Below are 19330 nucleotides of genomic sequence, written 5' to 3'. Positions count from 1 at the left end.
GTTTGTTAATGCTGAAGCAAAATGCCCTCAGACATAATCTATTTGTAATTACTGAAAAACTGGACCATAATCTGGCCATTTCTCTAATCCAAATCATTGTCGCCACACTCCATGAATGACCCAAGAAAAACCAAAGAGGCTGCTCATGGGTCCTATGAAAAAAAGTGGTTTTATAGAGCTAAAAAATTAGTATCAAAAATTTTTTTCCATATAATAGAGCCCAAATCAAATCTTTAATCTCCCTTACTAATACCCTAAGACATAAAATAGATAATATCCTTTCTCTTGTAGAAAGATCTGTGAGCAAGATGAAGGAAGCTAAACAAAAGAACAGGAAGAAAGAAATAAAGGAACACTTTGGAGTTTATTTTTATAGCTCTAATCAATAATCAGTAAATCAACCGTTTACTAGGCTTTGACATATACAAAACAACAAGAAAAATTCCCTTTTCTTAGGAATCTCATAGGACCTCTGGGCACCTGTGTAGCTCAGTTGGTTAAGCATCTGACTCTTGGTTTCGGCTCAGGTCATGATCTCAGGGTCTTGAGATGGAGCCATGCATAGGCCTCTGCATTCAGTAGGGAGTCTGCTTTTCTCCCTCCTCCCCTCTCCCTTAAGCATGCATGTGTGTATGTGTGTGTGTGTCCTCTCTCTCTTTCTCTCTCTCAAAAAAATAAACAAATCAAAAAAGAGAGAGAGAACCTCATAGGATTTTAAGCAAATTCTAACTCAAAAACTGAAATGATTTTGAGCTTACAAATATTAAAAACTTGAAATTAATGTACTGCAAACTGAAGGTAAGTTTTTAGAATTTCAGGATATAGAATAATGGAGTCAAAGAGTCATTCAGGATTAATCACTGAGGGCTTTATCAATCTGTATTAATGAATTAGAGAAGGAAGTAATGCTTTGGCTAGACAATGAGGAAATCAGAAGAGGTGCCTATTTGAAAAATAAGGAAGTGATTTAAGCAGCTTCTGAGATGTTAAACTTAAAGCAAAAATAAAATGCTGAAGTAAACAGGTCTCTTGGGAACCAGAGAAGAGACCGGAAAAACTAAGAGAACAAGTTTAAAGACAGATTTTTGTGTTCTCTCTATATTATATGTAAGCATATTTAGCCACATTGAGGTAACAAAAGGAAAAATCAAGAGGGCAAAGGAAAAGGGCTATCCTGTGGGAGCTTGGTCCTTTTGTGTTTAGACTATTAGAAAGAGAACAGAGAAGTGGTCGTGAGAAAGAAGGAGGGAAAAAAGAGGGGGGGAAAGGAAGAAAGGAAATTCACTGAGCTACTATGTGCCAGATGTTGTACCAGCCACTTCCAAATACCTCTGTTGATTCGATGGCAATCCTACAAAGTAGGTATTTCTCCCATTTTTACAGAAAACAAAACAGTTCTGAGAATTAAGTGATTTGACCAAAGTGATACAGGTAGCAAGGTGGAATCATGTCAGTTTGACAGATTTACCAAGAATTGAGGATCCTGCACTTCTACTTATTCTAGATGCATGTAGTTGTCAAATTCACTCATTCTCATCAATATACACAAATGTTAATTATAGATCACCAAGACAAATCAACCAAAGGAATTATATATTTCATAAACTTGGTGTTATTAAAATTACTCATCTACCAACAACATCTAATAGACCCAAAGTTTTAGCTCAATTTTGCCCTGAGTTTATACTTTTTTTAAGATACCTAAATATCAGCCTAATTACAAAACCCGAGATATACTGTTCTCAGTTGTCCAAGTGTTAGGTGAGATTCCACAAGTAAAAATATTATCAGAGCTAAGTTTCTTCACTTTTTATAATAGAACATAAGAAATGTCTTCAGCATTAAGGCAGTGGCGGTGGCTCCCTAGGATGGGACAGCAGTTCTAGGAGGGTGGGTGCTAAGAAGCTCCTGAGAAGTGTCAGGAAGATGAGGAACAAGGAGCCAGGGTAAGAGGCACATAGGTAGAAAAACCTCTGTCCTAAGCCTATTTCCTTTTCCCTTTTTTTTTTAAGTACGTGTTTATTTATTTACTTATTTATGTTTATTTCTGTGAATACTTGAGTCTAACTACACGCTTCCCTTTCTTTGGCTACCAGATGTTTTTCCAACCAGAGTTTCTTCCCTCCCCTAACCCATGATAAACAGAATGCAGAGGCAGTACAACTTCTTTAATTTACTTCTCTGAAATACTTTGTAATGGTGAACTAGACATGTTAAACATGGTATCTTCTGTATGTAAAATTTCCTTTGAAGGGATTGTTCCATATCCAGAGACTCTAATAAGGAGGCAGCAACAGTAATGATCTTTTCTTCATGAACTCACTCCTACTCCACCTCAGCCACAGGACACAACACTTGATCTAAGGGAGACCAATATGAAGTCTGGGCAGTAGCCAATGAAGTCACTTGGAATAAAGAGTTTTGCCTAAATAGGAACAAGTCAGGTCAGTCAAATCCTTTTTTTTAATTAGGTTAAACTATTTTTTTAAGAAGGAAAGAAAGAAAAATTCAGGTACTTAGTAGTGTGTGGGGGGGAGCTGAATTTCCTTTTATTGTTAGCATTATCTGGTTACTTGGGTCTATAAGAAAGTCACTACTTTCTTTTTTTTTTTAATTTAGCTTTCACTGAATGAAAAACAAAGGCATTTTATGAGTCAATTTGGGCTTAGAGGCATGAGAAGAATTTAAGTAAGATTGATTTATGTATCAGAGAAAAAAACAGATTCAGGCACATGATATAAAATAAAGATAGAGACTGAGAGTATAGAATAGAAGAGAATGGATCAGGTTGGAGGCTTTTATAGTATAGTGAAAGATAATTATAAATCAGATTTTAGTGGTGGAGTAAGAGATGGTATATAAGCTCCTTACAGAGTTTAAACTGAAGTTCTTTATTTTATTCAGTGTGGTATCCTCAGTGCCTAGAACAGTACCTGACTCACAGAAAGTGCCCATTAATTAATTAATGATGAGACTTTGATGAATGAATGAACTGATGGAAAGACTTGAATGGATTTGAATTACCTGAATGGAAAATAGATTCTAATTCTTTTTTTTTTAAGACTTATTTATTTATATATTTGAGAGAGAGAAAGACAGAGAGGGTGTGGGGGTGGGGAGAGAATCTCAAGCAGACTCCCTCCTGAGCAAAGAGCCTGATGCTGATGAGCTCCATCTCACGACCCTGAGATCATGACCAAGTCCAAATCAAGAGTTGGATACTCAACTGACTAAGCCACCCAGGTGCCCCAAAAATAGACTCTAACTTTAAGTATCTAATATGACATCTCAATTCTCTTAATGTTAAAATGAAAGGTAAATAATTAGGACAAAGAATGTCTTCACTATGTTCCTCTGGTTGCATCATGTAGAGTCTCTCAAATGGCAGCCATGTCCCAGGATCAGCTATTTCGTCTATAATTCCATTTATGTTCAATTCTAATTTTAAGTCCTCTGTTATCACTATTCCTTTTTTTTTGCTATACTCTCATCTTTGTTGGTAAAGGACATCTTTTGATTTTCCATTTATGTAAAATATCACATAGGTTTATCACTGAGAGACAAGGAAGCGACACACTATACACTTTGCTGTCTGTGCATGAACTGACTAACAGATGTGCCCTTGAACAATCACCAAGAGACTGAATGAAATGATGTGACTGGTCGTATCTGTTATTTATGCAGTTTTTGTGGTTTATTTTGTTTTGTAGACTGAAGAGAGAGTAGCAAAATTTGTACTTTATGCAATTAATCACAGTTAACAATTGCAGTAAGTGCAATCTGAAACATGTTGCTGGGAGACTGGGTGATATTTAATTAAACATGGTAACTGAAATCTGTGTACATGGGAATCATGCAAAGTGAGGAATGCCTAATATATATATATTTTTTTCACTAGATGGAAAAGACTTATATTTACTCAGATAAGGATTTTTCCTACATATGAGAAAGCATCCCCTACGGTATAAGACAGCTTCTGTATTTGTCACCTTACCATTCTACCTTGGGCCTCCTTTTATAGACTTTAGGTTTCAGAAAGGTAGAAGCATTCCTCTCTAGAACACACAAAAATGCCAAAGAAACTGGAGAGTAGATGATTTGCCTCTGGCACTCCCTTTCTTAAAACCCTCCAGTAGCTCTCTATTACCTGATAAATTAATATATATGAGTGATACATGATACAAGTTCCTCTATAAGTTGTCCCCTGAATACCCCTCAAGCCTTATCTCCTTCTTGCCCATGAGCCTTTCTTTACACTGACACCTGTGTGTTAGACGACATACATATGTCTATTAACTACAGTATCATCAGGATAACTGCTGCTCATCCTCAAGATGCAGTTCAGATGTTGCCTCCTTCCCTGTGCCCTAAACACTCTCCCACCTCCTGCCCCTGGAAGTTTGGGTAACCCTCAACTATGTCCTATAATAACCTTTTTATATCTTCACTTTTGTCCTTGCCATGGCATAATTCATCTTTGTAATTTACTTTAGTGTGCTTTCTTTTTTAGACACTAAACTACTCAAAGACACAAACTGTACCTTATTTACATAACACTGGTTTCCTGAATGATATGCAAGGCAAAAAGATATTACTAAAACAACTGTAGCATTCCAGAGTTAGTGACAGATTTTATCTCCAGAAGGAAACTGCTCTTTTGTTTGAGGCAATTTCCCTGGATCTTTTGCTTCTGTCTAGTGTCAAGAAGCTGAGGCAAAGGTGGGCTAACCTTGTATATAATCATGTGAAAGGCAACATCACTGATAGATTAGTAAACAGGTTAACTAGTTCTACTCAGACTACCAAAAATGGGCTGAAGTCCTGAAAAGAGGACCCAGGGAAAATAAGACACTCATTTGAAAAGCAGATACTAAGGAAGAAGATGACCACTAGGATTGGGTGAAAGGGCACAGTCAGTTAAACTTAAGAGCAGCAATCTTCAGTCAATCACTAAGAATACATGCCAGACACTAGGCTGAGATACCACAGTGAATAAAATATAGTCCTTGCACATAAGGATGCCTAAGTCACTCATATATTTCCCTTTAGCCATTGCTACTTCACTGTAGTCTGAAATCAATATTAAGTTTCATTTCTCTGTAATATAACAGCATTAATTTACAGATTAGGTAATTCCAACTTTCCAGTGAAACTTGTCAAACACTACAGGACTCATAGCAACAATGCCTTGAGGAATACAGACAAAGGCCTATAACTATGTTTTGGCCAAAATAACCAGAGGAAACTATGGCAAAATTGAGAAACTATGATATGATGACCATAAAAAAAGAAACCCTAAGCAAGAAGTCAGAATGAGATGAAAATCAATACCTATGAGAATGTAAGCACTTCTTGGGGGAAGGCAATACATTTCCTTAAGTCCTAAGAATAAGAAGTTTAAATTAAAAAAAAAAAATAGAAGGAGGATCCCAGATAAATGATGAACTTGAAGGGACTCAAATTATAGGATGACTACCACACAAACCTCTCTATTCTACCTGCCTCCCCTTCTTGGAACATACTTCCCTCATGCATACAACAGACTTGTGCCAACATTTGCTCCAAACTCCTTGCAATACTGACCCACCAACCTCCTTTAATCAGCACTCAGTTTTTACTCTGGTCCCATAAACCCTAGTAACAGTCCTTCTCAACTAGTTCTCACGGAGAAAAAGAGTATGATAAACTAATTCTCAAAATGGGGCTACATGACAGATAGCAGCTTTTCCTGAGGACACGGAATTTTATTTTTAATTTCTGAAAACTGAAATACTTTTAGCCAAATGAGTTTATCCTTAATGTTAAAATGTCAATCACAAAAGCCAGACAGAGGAAAATATCTTTGGACACAGGGAAGTTTTCAAAATCCCGCCAATTACACCACTCTGGCAACCACTGGCTTGTCCGTGGGGGAGCTCAGTACCGAACTGCCTGGCCCTCTGTGTCCCCTTCAGTTAGTGGGGGCGGGGGACTGAGGAGGAGTTGGCCACAGTGGTGCCAGCATAGCTCCTATGCAGTAGTATTTGTATTAGACCTTCAGTACTACACTTGGATTGGAAACCAACCCAAAGTGAAGTGTAGCTTTGCAGGTTCCTACCAGGAAAGTGGGCAAGTGAGAAAATAATCTATAGAGATAGCTCTGTAGAAACAGTAGAACTCTCCTTATTTCTCTCTCCAGGCACCGATTGTATGCCAATCCTGATTTTTTATTGTTGTTCTCATGGACATTCAGTATTTTAGCTCCTTAGTACTGCCCTTGCTTTAAATAGATTATGAAAAGCTATATAGTTTTTGAGTGACTAATAAATCCCAGTGCATTCCCCTTGATACTTTCCCTGTTTTTTTCCTTTCCAACTTTATAAAGATATTTACTGTGTACCTCATTCATATGTAATGGAAATTTTTTTAAATAATTGAAAATAATTCCATTAAAACAGAATAAGAATTCACACTGATTTGTAATTATTGCTAAAACCATAGTAGTTAGTATTTTTCATATTCAGAAAAATACTGCCATACATTATGCATAAAAATCTGTATGACAACGTGCACATCATATTTCACAACTGCTGTGAGTTATATGCCTGTATGCTAAGATGTGCTTAAATGCTCCCATCTGGCTTCTCCTCTTGATTCTAGAAAAACTGCTCCAATTGAAATCATTGTTAATGTTCTTACAATTTTAAATAGCAGACTTCCAATATTAATATAGAAACTGATTGGCTATATTAAAAAACAATTTAAACTCCGTGTGGAGTCCAAGCTCAGAATTACGACTCTTGTCCTCCATCCAACACAGCATGCACTCTGGATCCAACTTATCTGCCTTTGGCACAAATTTAGACAGTTAGTGAGAAGTAAAAACATACTTTAGTTCCTAGGAAAATAAGAGGACATGAAAGTGGCTAAATTGAGGCAGTGTAACCAGTCAATCTGGGGAAACACAGTGCTTGTTAAGATGTTAATACTGGTTTAAAAAAAAAAAAAAGTTGAGAGGCGAGAGATAAAAAAGAAGAAAGGAAAGAAGCAAAATAAACTCTACTGAAGAGTGAAAAAAAAAACCTTGCTACTGATTTATTCACTTCATTCTCTCAATATTACTTCTAGTTTTCGGAATGTTTTCAACATCAACCTTCTGTTTATCTCAACAGTTTTCATGAGCTCTCACTGTGCTCCACATGTCTTTCTTGCAGCCATTTTCAAGATTACTTGAGTATGGCTTATATTAAAAGAATTTTAGTATTTCCAGATAGTCCCAGCAAAAAGGAATAATGAAGTCATTATTATCTGTCATCCAAAACTATATCTGTTCCCTTGGCTCTCATGGAAAACAAAATTTTACTTCCTCTTGCATACATGCCTGGGACAGTGAAAAGTACTGAAATACACATCTAACAAAAATTAGTTTAACAAACTAATTAATTAATGGGGAAGCAGTATTTGAAGTTAATAAGAGCAGTCATATGTCAAATAGGCCTGGATTTGAGTCCTAACTCAGCCAATTAATAATTTTGTGGCCTTGGGTAAGTGATTTATACTAAACATACTGTTTGTCTCAATGAGGTTTTTTTTTTTTATTTTTTTATTTTTATTTTTTTATTTTTATTTATTTATTTATTTAAGATTTTATTTATTTATTTGAGAGAGAGAGAATGAGAGGGAAGAGGGTCAGAGGGAGAAGCAGACTCCTGGCTGAGCAGGGAGCCCGATGTGGGACTCGATCCCGGGACTCCAGGATCATGACCTGAGCCGAAGGCAGTCGCTTAACCAACTGAGCCACCCAGGTGCCCAAGGTTTTTTTTTTTTTTAAAGATTTTATTTATTTACTTCTTTGAGAGAGAGAGAGAGCACGCATGCGTGTGCATACATGAGTCGGGGGAGGGGCAGAGGGAGAGCCAAAGAAACTCGAGCAGACTCCACGCTTAGAGTGGAGCCTGACCTGGGGCTTGATCTCACCAAGAGATCATGACCTGAGTCGAAACCAAGAGCTGGACGCTCAACTGACTGAGCCACCCAGGCACCCCACAATGAGTTGTTTTTAAGATGAAAAGAAACAGGGCTCAGCAGAGCAACCAGAATATTGCACATAATAAAACAGCTACTATTGATATTAGCATAATAAATGTAATGATATTTCACAAAATAGTTTAGTAGATAAAAAGATGTAGTAAACTTCGTCTTAATCAAAACCGAAGTATCTTGTTTATCTCTCATAATATGCAAAGAACAGTTAAACACACAGTGGATTCAGTAGCAATAAGTTTCATCTCTAGATCCTGCCATAATTTTGAGTGACCATGAGCAATTAATTCTCTTAACCTCTCTGGACTTATCTTAGATTTCTCACTTAAAAAGTGAATAACTTGAGTTCTTGTCTTGACCTTCAGAATTCACCTAGCACTGACACTCTGGGTAGAAATGCAAGGATGAAAGAAACAGGAGTCCCAGGTTACAGCTAATATGAGCCATTATTCTAGGTTCTTCTAGCATGGATCCTGTTTGCAAGGAAGTAACCTAGAGTGACCTAGGTTTTTCAAAACATGAACCAAAATTAGTAAATTCCATAAAAACAGCTCATGATTTACCAGAACATTTTACCTAATAACTGGTCTTGCCCTTTCCCCTTCTGTACAAACCATAGTAATAGTCTATCAAGCTCATTTTGGACGTACTTCTATTATATATTCATTTTAAAATAAGACATGCCCATAGTGTGATAGAAATTTGTCCCAAGCGTGCTATGTGGAGAATTAATTTAGGTTTAAATTGACTCCGTATGTCCTTTTCCTAGCAATACTTATTTTTTTTTAAATCTGTATATGGTTTCTATTAATAGCCACACTATATTTAAAAAGAGGAAAAATCCTCAGAAAAACTACAAAATCATTTCAAGTGTTTCAACATTGTTCTATACTACTATCAAATCATAGTAAACCATGAATGCTTCATTTATCAGAAAGTAATTTGGTTTCTAAATATTTTCAATTTAGGGCACCTGGGTGGCTCAGTTGGTTAAGCAGCTGCCTTCAGCTCAGGTCATGATCTTGGGGTCCTGGGATCGAGCCCCGAGTGGGGCTTTCTACTCAGCAGGGAGTCTGCTTCTCCCTCTCCTCTGCTCTCTCTCTTACTCTCGCTCTCACTCTCTCACTCTTGCTCTATCTCAATAAATAAATAAAATCTTTAAATAAATAAATAAATAAATAAATATTTTCAACTTAACTTTATCTCTAGAGAAAATTGAGCTACAGCTGCTAATTGATCACTGGCTTTGGTATGATCGATTTTAACATTAAAAAAGGCAGATTTTAAAAGTTTAAAAAATCATATAAGAGGAAAAGAAGTCTGTGAAAGATAATCTATAACCGGATTTGTTTAAAAAAAAATCTTAAAATAATGCTGTATTTCACTTTATTAGACTTATACAGACCAAAAAAGCATATGTTAACCTTAAGATTTTAAAATACTTATAAGCCAAGACTTATAATACATGCACAGGTCTTTGGAAGTTAATATCTTCTGCTTTAAGTAAGTACAATTTCAAAGTTAAAATGATAATCCACTTTAATGGTTAAAATTAGCCTTTTAAAATTTGTCTCTATAGATAATTCTTTATATACTCTTCTACACAACAGCCGCTCAAACTTTACTTAGAGTTCCCTTTTCTGGATTGCTAATTTCATGAACCACAGGCATCATTTAACTTTGGAAAGTAATGATTAGTTTTTCTGTCATATGCAGTATCATTCTTTAGGATGAAATAACTGTATATTTAATAGCAAATAAAATAATTAAGATATTTTTCATGAGATTGTCTCTATTTGACACTATTTGTCAGTACAGTTTCTTCAGTGGTATACAAAGTAGCATTAATCAAACAGATTCATGATTATATATCAAGACCAATTCTGTTAGAAATGATCACACTCCAGTTTCCTGTCTCCAGCGGAGCAACCAACAACCTCAAAGAAGTGATCAGATTCTAAGCAATGTCTATGATGAAGATTAGTCTGAAGGCCATAAAAATAATGGTAGTGTGGTCATGGGAGGAAAAACTCCATGAGATCAAAATCTTTTTCATCATCTTAAAATTCAGCCCTTTAGCAGGAGTTATGAAGGAAAACAAACAAGGTCATGTTCCAAAACCAGATAAAGAGCTAATAGCTAACAGTTATTAGGGCTTGCTATTTGTCTGACACTGTATTACTTGGATGATCTCATTCCTTGTTCCAAAATCTCCCTATGAAGTGTGTAATATTATCTTCATATTTTACAAATGAGGCAACTGAAGGGTAGAGAAGTTAAGCACCCTACCCAAAGTCAAGAAAACGGCAGATGGGATTAGAACTAAGTAACCAGAGCCTAAATACCACTTCCAACATAAATCTCCCAAGAGGAAAGGAATATGACACAACTAAGACATCAACGTAGCTTATTATTATTTGTATTTAGATATCCATACCAAGTCAAATACTGCCCTTCAATATTTTGGGGCCCTTAATACTTTATTTTGTATCTTCCTTTTCCCCTGCAGAAAGTCAACAACTCAGTGTTTGGGAAAACAAAATAAAACAAAACAAGCTGAATATATAGAGGAGAAGCAGGAAACTACACAACATATTTTATATGAAATAATTCTAGCAGCTGTGTAAATATTTCTTTTTGTCTCAGAAAAAGCCTAGTCATATACATACCACTACTATTTTTTACCAGTTATCCCCAATTCTCACTTCTTTCCTACTCTTCAGGCCACACATTCGTGCATATATCATGGCAGAGATTATTATTTCCTAAGAAAATAAGAACACTTTAAAAAAGCCTAAACTATTACCTATAACCAAGTATACCACACTTCACATATAAAAGTTAAAAAGTGACTTCAGGGGCGCCTGGGTGACTCGGTTGGACGACTGCCTTTGGCTCAGGTCATGATCCTGGAGTCCCGGGATCGAGTCCCACATCGGGCTCCCTGCTTGGCGGGGAGTCTGCTTCTCCCTCTGACCCTCCCCCCTCTCATGTACTCTGTCTCTCATTCTCTCTCTCACAAATAAATAAAATCTTAAAAAAAAATTTAAAAAAATGACTTCAGAGTTTCAGAAGTAGGTTACTGCCCTAATATTAAAAAAGGAAGAGGGGCACCTGGGTGGCTCAGATGGTTAAGCGTCTGCCTTCAGCTCAGGTCGTGATCCCACGGTCCTGGGATCGAGCCCCACATCGGGCTCCTGGCTCAGCGAGGAGCCTGCTTCTCCCTCTGCCTCTCCCCCTGCTCATGCTTTCTCTCTCTCTGTATCTCTGTGTCTCAAATGAATAAATAAAATCTTAAAAAAAAAAGGAAGAAGAAAAGAAAAATTTCAACATTCTATCAGTGACTTTGACTTCTTTCTTCATTTGAATTTTGTCCCAGTCATTAACTGAAGGGTTTTATTTTTCATAAGGTACTGCCTTTTGTGGGTACCACTTTCCTGGATTAGGACACCATCCTAATCCCTTTCGATGAGAAAAGGAATTTAAAACATGACTTTGGGCACAACTTCAAAATGAGATTTTAAGAGTTCAAGAGCTTCCAGACCCAGATGACATCCAATTATGTCAAAGTAAAATTATGTCTCACCAGTCTTACCTTATTACCGTGCATACCAGGGGGCCCCATTAATCCAGAAAGGCCTTGATTGCCCTAAGAACAAAACACAAACAGAAGTGTAATGTTATGAAAAGGAAATGAAAATTAGAATTCCCTTGCTGCCAGATTTCATCTTGGACGTCAAAATCTTACTGCATTCATTTCTGATTTTCGCAATCCACCTCAAGTTCCTCCTCCTTTCTGAGTCCTTTTGAGACTTTTTCTGAGGCTATTTCTCTCTTCCCATGCTGAGTACCACTGTACTTCCCCACCTCCATACCCCCGTTCCTTTTTTGCTGATGTTCTTTTCTCTAGGAATGCCCTCACTCCCCAAATTCCTGTAGTTCCAAGGTTTACTGTGTTTTAGAAAAAAAAAAAAAAGTTTGCTTAAAAATTCTCCAAGCACTTTGTGTAGCAGCTGTGGAGGGCTCGGGCTGCCTCCTGGCAGGACTCCCACTAGGAACCTCAAGGCAGGGTTGTGCGGAGCAAGGGCTGGGTTCACATGGCACACCAGAGAAAGGGACACTTCGCTTCCGGGCTGCACTGGTATTGGTCGCTGCACCCCTGGGGAGTAAATGCTGTGAAAATTTTTTGGGAGGACGTGTGTTTGGCTCCAGCAGATGGGACTTCACCTATTAAGGCGGTCCATCCTCCTGATCCCCCAGCTTTGAGGAGGGCCTGTGAGACCATCTTAGGGTAAGAGGGAGAAAGTATACTCATGTGAGGGGGATGGAGTGTCTGGTGGGTAGAGATGACAGTGGGAGATACAGAGGAGGCTGTGTGAATTGACAAGGAGAAAACATCAAAAAGAAATGGGAAGGTAATCTGGAGGCACTTTGCTCCAAGTGGTTTTTCTTAACTTCCCTTTCTCTCCCTTTCTGCTGCAACAAATATATCGTGCATGAAACACACACACACACACACACACACACACACACACACACACACACAATGTTGTGAAAGAAAAAAGGGTACTTAGGTAATAATCCTACATAAATTCCTAAGTGACTTGTGTTGTGTTTAATATTTAGTGCATCAAGTACCTTAATATGTCATCAAATTAAACAATCAGAACAGGAAAGGATGTTTCTGATGATTAACAATCAAGTACCTTTCCATTTGTACTGATTTTAATACTTCTTTTTTTTTTTAAATTTTGTTTATTTATTTGACAGAGAGAGACACAGAGAGAGAAGGAACACAAGCAGGGGGAGTGGGAGAGGGAGAAGCAGGCTTCCCGCTGAGCGGGGAGCCCGATGTGGGACTCGATCCCAGGACCCTGGGATCATGACCTGAGCTGAAGGCAGACGCTTAACGACTGAGCCACCCAGGCGCCCTAATTTTAATACTTCCTGACATTTTCCTAAGATGGCTTCCATTTTTGATAGGATGACCATTTTACACAGATAATTTTTTTTTTTTACATTCATTACTCAGAGTGAAAAGAAAGCTGGACTAGGAAACAGGTTATTGGAGGCTTGTCTCCTTCTACTACGTCTAATCATGGGTGGATCACTTGATTTCCCTTCAAAGTTCCTCCACCTGAGAAATGAGAATAATATCTCGTTTGACTTATAGGAAAGGAAAAGGGAAAACCACTATTTAAAAGTTATTTGTGTGCCACTGAGATCCCCAAAGGGCTTAAACACTTAAATATACTCTATGAGAGACATTCTTTAATATGTGTTCCATGCTGAAGGACTAGCCCCTGCACTTCTTTTGTGTCGTCACTGACCATATATTTATTGTAAAAACGGCTAAATGATTAAAAATAAAACGCAATTGTTTTCCAAGCCCCTCAACTCTCACCAATATGATGTTCATATTTTTTTATTCATAATATATGTGTATAACTGATATCCTGCCTCCTCAGTTTGAACCCAATCTAATGTAAATACAATGTCTAAGAAATGTTTTTAAATTTTACCATTTTAAAAATACATCTCTCAGTTTTAAAAGCTGGATTTCACTTAAAGCTTAATGGCAACATATTATTAAATCCTATATCTTACTACCTTACTCCTATATAGCATTAACCATAATTAGTATATGAGTAACTCAAAAAGTGGAAAAATGACATACTTCCAAGCCTCAATCCCAATGCTGAACCATCCAATATTTTATACAGATACTGTACACATACTGAACCACCCTATATTTTGTACAAGGAAGCCACAATTAAGATAAAACCAAGCATTTGATATAAATGTTAATGCTTAATTTGGGGGGGGGTTGTTTAAAGCAGTCACCAAAACAGAATGGACCTCTAATTTCTAAATTTTAAGTAAGAAATCAAATGTTCTATATTTAAATATTTTAAAAGATGGCACTTTGTTTCTCAGATTGCAGGATATTTTTCCTTGCAATAACAAAGGGACCGATGAAAATATGTTTCTAATAAATTTCTATTCTCTTTCTAAGTTATTTATATTCAGTGAACTCTGTTCCATCACAGGAATAAAATTCTCAAGATTCTAGATTAAAATTTTTTTAGGATTTACTTGTTAGTATAATACCTGTAAAGTTCATTAATATGGTGTTTTTTTTTTTTTAAGTTTACAAGAGTTTCTATAAGCCAATTAAAGATCAGATTTCAATCCAGGAACCACCAAAATTATTCAGGAATTTTAAGTTTGTGAATGTATACCATACAAACAAAAACATCTTGTAATTGTATCACATTCATTAAGTACTTGTCCAAATAGAGATTCCCAGATGTATTCCTAAAGACTCCAATTTTACTCATCCTCACTGGAAAACAGTATCTTCCTCCTAACAAAGATTTTGTTGCTAGTTTTATTCAAAATGTTAGTTTCTTTTTACCTAAATGTGAATGCATATGTTTGACAGCATTACGATAAAATGAAATGCATACTAGACAAAAAGTCAAACAAATATATCATTAACTCAGCCACTTACTATCCATGAGTCATTTAAATTCTATGAATTCTGTTTTCTTAACTGGAAAACAAGATAATGATGACTGCTTCTCTTACAATTACTGGGGACTTAAAAAAGATAAAGTACGTGGAGCTAATCTAAATAAGACACAAAATAGCATTAGGATTTATGTATTATTTTGTGTATGCCTTTTAACAGCAAATTTTTGAGATTAGGGACACATTCTGCTTTAATCTTTCACCCCACCCTTCCCTAACTGGCAGGTAGCACAACGGTAGGCCATAGTAGACACTCAATAAAATTAATGTTAAGATTTTAATTGATGCATTAAGCTGATGATATAATTTTTTTAATTATTTCCCCTTCATTAAAGTTCTTTATCTTCTGTCTGATACCTTCTCTAGTTCTCTGTCTCCTCTGTTTGATATCAAGTAAAATCTACATTTTAAAAAGGTAAAAATGAATTTTTAATGCTTGAAATATATCATCATGATTTTTTTCCATGGGCAACTAATTACCTTTTCTCCAGGAACAGCTTGACCAGGGGAAAATCCTGGATCTCCTTTGGGGCCCTAGATAAAACAATTATAAAACCCTTGGTGAAGCATAAATTACATATAGTATATCATACTTCTTCAGTTGAATGCATCATCAGATTATATATATATGTATATATATATATATATATATATATTACATGGTATTAAATAAAATTATTTTAAATCGAGATGGTCATGCCTTATTTGCTTTTTTATTGTACTTTTTATTAGTCTTATTTTTAAATGCTAAGAAGATTGTCAGACATAGATGATTTTTTAAAATCTAATAAAGTCATGCTGCTATTGAAACATTTTTCCTCAAGGGACCTATTTAAAGGCTCCATTAACAACCATTTTTGTGACATATTCAGTTACAACTCCTATTTTAGCATTGGAAAACTAGTTACTTTTAGTAAAAGAAATCTTCTTATAATTCTTAAAATTTTATGATATCATTCCAAGTTTAAATATTTTCCAAAATCTTGTAATGTATATGCATTACTTTTGCAATATAGAAAAAATAAATCAAAAAAATACCTCTAATTGCCAAAATAGATATAAAAATACTTTTCATACTCTGGGAATATTTTACATTTCAAGAGAACTATGACACTAGGTTTCAACCAAATTTTTTTGTACAATATTAAAGTAATCTTTCTTATTATGCATACTGGCAAAGTATCTCTTTTTCTACTTCCCATCTCATAAAATTAAGAGGCCACAATTGAAACTCTTTATAATTCCAATTATGATTTCATTACCATTCCCAACTAGTAATAATTTCCATTCCTAAAGAGTTCTAAATGCTATTTTCATACTATAAGGAATAATCATGTGTTCTTTCACAAATTCAGGGACGCTTGAAGCAAAGAAAATTTTTAAGGAAAGGTTGTTTTCCAGGTTGACCTCTTCCCTTCCACAGCTATCAATGCTTCTATCACTAAGGCTACAATTTTAGACCATTAATTACAAAATTATGGGACCTGAGAAAAAGCTTTAGTGATATCTCAATATTTAAGAATTCAATCCATTCTCCAAAAAAAAAAGGTAATATAGTTAGAACTTAAAAGAGATATTAGAGCTTATCTAGTAAAACACATTCTATAGATAAAGAAGCAATGAGGTCCAGAAAGTTAAATGATTTGATTAAAATTGCTTAGAAAAGTACTGGCAAACCAGGCCAATTTTCCTTCTCATATCACAGTGTCTATTAAATAAAAATCTTATTTATTTTTTTAATATATTTCAGTCTTTTATTATAAAACCTAGCCAATTGATTTGAGGCAATACTTACAAAGAATTTTAAAAGAAGTTAAGAAATGATAGCCTTTGAAAATTTTAAATATAATATAATTCTTTGTGGTCAATGTTTTTACTTATAAATATCACATTAAAAATTCTTATTTTTAGGTGCTTTCTGAATTTTCTATTATCTACTTTCTTATTATCATCAATATTTTAACATTTCATTCTCATTAGAAAAAAACCCCGAGAATGTGGATAAAAGTAATCAATTGATCAATAAAAATCAGATTTAAAGACAACGCTTTTTCTTATTCATAAGCTTTATGTATCTGGGCAACATATTTAAAGAAATACATGCCAGATCTCTTTGATTCCCACACAAATGTGCATGAGTTAATTGATCAACTTGTTCTACAACCATAATTCTAGTCAACATGAAGGGAATGCTCTTAACTTGGCCAGTCATGGCTTGGGATCCTCCATAGTATAAAATGCATGAGTAGAAATTATTGAACATGCCAACTTTACCTAAAACATCAAAGAAGTAGGACATATTTCTCTGCATTAAAGAATACTCCAAAATTTCTTACTTTCTGCCTCATTTTGTATTAATTCTATGACTCCCAACACACTTTTAGTCATACTTGATTGGCTTTTCAAATCCTCTTTGGAATTAAAAGTAAATGTTTATAAATTAATTAATCATAATTGGCCTTGAGTTTCAATACTGACTTCTACATTACTTTTGTTAAAGGAGCTATATATCCTTTTGAGTGTAAGAGGAAAAGGAAGTTGCCTACCCATTATTACTCAAAGAATTCTCAAAGTCCCACCTATTCTACTGTTCTGCTATGTAGCCTAAAATCCTCATTATCAGGGTGCCTGGGTGGCTTAGTCAGTTAAGCGCCTGCCTTTGGCTCAGGTCATGATCCCAGGGTCCTGGGACTGATCCCCACGTCAGGCTCCCTGCTCAGCAGGAGCCTGCTTCTCCCTCTCCTCCCGGCTTGTGTTCTGTCTCACTATCTGTGTCACTCTCTCTCTCTCAAATAAATAAAATCTTTAAAAATAAATAAATAAATAAAATAAAATCCTCATTATCAGCACAGCTCTTTTAGACTATTATTGGATCTCCAAGGGCCCTCTGTCTAGGGAGGAAAACTCCCTAAGTACTAGCCCCATTAACATGTTAGAAAAGATTTATCAGATTAGAGCCCGTTCAATATAATGGAAAGAACATTGGGATTTAGAGTGAAAACACTGAACAAATCATTTAATCTCTCTAAATTTGAGATTTCTCCTCTGTAAAATGGAAATAAGAATAACAATGCCTGCCTAGTTTAGTTTGTAAAATATAGGTAAAATTCTCTATAGAGTATAAAAATATAAGTATTAAAAGTAACAGGACTAAAGACAATCATTAAAATCAATTTTACAATTATTGCCATCTTAAAAAGCAAAGAACACAATTCTTGAATGAATTATTGATAGAGCAACAAAATTTAAATGAAAAGAATTTGGAATTAAAAACTCAAATATGGTTAAGCTAAATTGGGAGAGTCTCATAAAAGAAACACAAAGTGACATGATCTTGAGGTAACATCACTTGAATATTCTTCACTTAATATTACTAAGAACTATATAAGCTCCATAATATCAATTTTAAGCATTATGTAATATTCTCTAACCAACACTTCCTATCTTTTTAGCTCACTCTCTAAGCACCTACAACTTTAACAATCATTTGACCTACTGTAACTGCTAATATGGGATCCCACCACATTTTCACTGTCTCATCCCCATGTGGCCTGACTTCCAATCCTTAAGCAGCCTAAATACCAAGGTCTGACATTATAATCACCTCCTGATATACATAAATGGCACCATTTCTTCTTTCTCCCTCTGTCTTATAAGCTTACCTGGCAATTATTAAATGTAAACTTACCCCTACTCTGTCCCATCCCCTAGCAGCTAAATGTGACTAAGAGAAAACAGTCATACTGACAAATTTCACTTTAAATTCATGACTTTTTACATTAATTGGTTTTGTTTTCTTTTGTTTTTTGGTGTGTCTAATAATTACCTTAGTCAATTCACTTTCCCATTTTCATAGATAATTATAACTCTCTTCACTCTGAGTGGGTGATCTTGCTTTTAACATTCACAACCTGTCACAACCAAATCCACTATCCCACCTAAATCTGTTCCAAAATACTCTGCCTTCATAACCAAACCCACCATTCTCTCTCATCAGGACATCATCAATACACTGTCTTCCCTATATTATTTTAATTTTTATTTATTTCCAGGATAATTGATATTGCCAAGTAAACACACTGTAATTTCTCCAATCTTAAAAAAACAACTTTTCTTGAGCTACATCTCCCTTCTCTCCTCCATTACACTATTTCCCTGTTAGAGCAAAACTCTTAGAAACTTGTCTATCTTAACGAAGAGACTTCTTCCATTCTCTCTTGGACTTAGTTCACTCAGGCTGTTGTCCCTACCCTACTTCACTGTCATTCTTTCTCAGTTTCCTTTGCTAGTTCCTCTTCTTCTTTCTAATATACTAAACTCTGAGGTACCCCAAGACTTGGTCCTTGGACACTTCTATGTCTATATTTATCCATAGGTTAAGACAAGATACACAAAACAATGATTTGAATGCACAGGAGAACAATCAAAAAGCAGGACACACTGGAGGGGATTCAACTCTTGCAAGAAAAGAACCACACTTGGTACATACACATTTATACAACTTTTCTTCTAAGGACCCTCCACAGTCTGCATGGAATGATTAGAATTCCAGCAGAAAACCACAGATGTTTTGGCTAATGGTGTCAGAGGACAGATTGTGAGACTACCTGAATAACTGTAAATTGAGGGGGGAAATCCAGGAAGGAAGGAAGGGAGAAAGGAAGGAAGGAAGGAAAGAGAGAAAGAGAGAAAGAGAGAAAAAGAAAGAAAGAAAGAAAAGAAAGAAAGAAAGAAAGAAAGAAAGAAAGAAAGAAAGAAAGAAAGAAAGAAAGAA

General features: G+C 35.6%; 1 protein-coding gene across 1 annotated transcript in view; it reads right to left on the bottom strand.

Moving 5' to 3' along the window:
* COL24A1 (collagen type XXIV alpha 1 chain) overlaps window positions 1–19330 on the bottom strand; it is a 415211-nt gene that overhangs the window by 290173 nt on the left and 105708 nt on the right. The window contains exons 8-9 of the mRNA XM_073896005.1: window positions 15037–15090; window positions 11618–11671 (exon numbers count right to left, since the gene is read on the bottom strand). Coding sequence (XP_073752106.1) covers window positions 11618–11671; window positions 15037–15090 — 108 coding nt within the window. The remainder of the gene's footprint in view (window positions 1–11617; window positions 11672–15036; window positions 15091–19330) is intronic.

This window comes from Callorhinus ursinus, unplaced genomic scaffold (assembly GCF_003265705.2).
Source record: "Callorhinus ursinus isolate GAN/ISIS: 27379988/994484 unplaced genomic scaffold, GSC_fseal_2.0 scaffold9, whole genome shotgun sequence".
Taxonomy (NCBI): Eukaryota; Metazoa; Chordata; class Mammalia; order Carnivora; family Otariidae; genus Callorhinus; species Callorhinus ursinus.
This window is presented reverse-complemented; position numbering and strand designations above follow the sequence as displayed.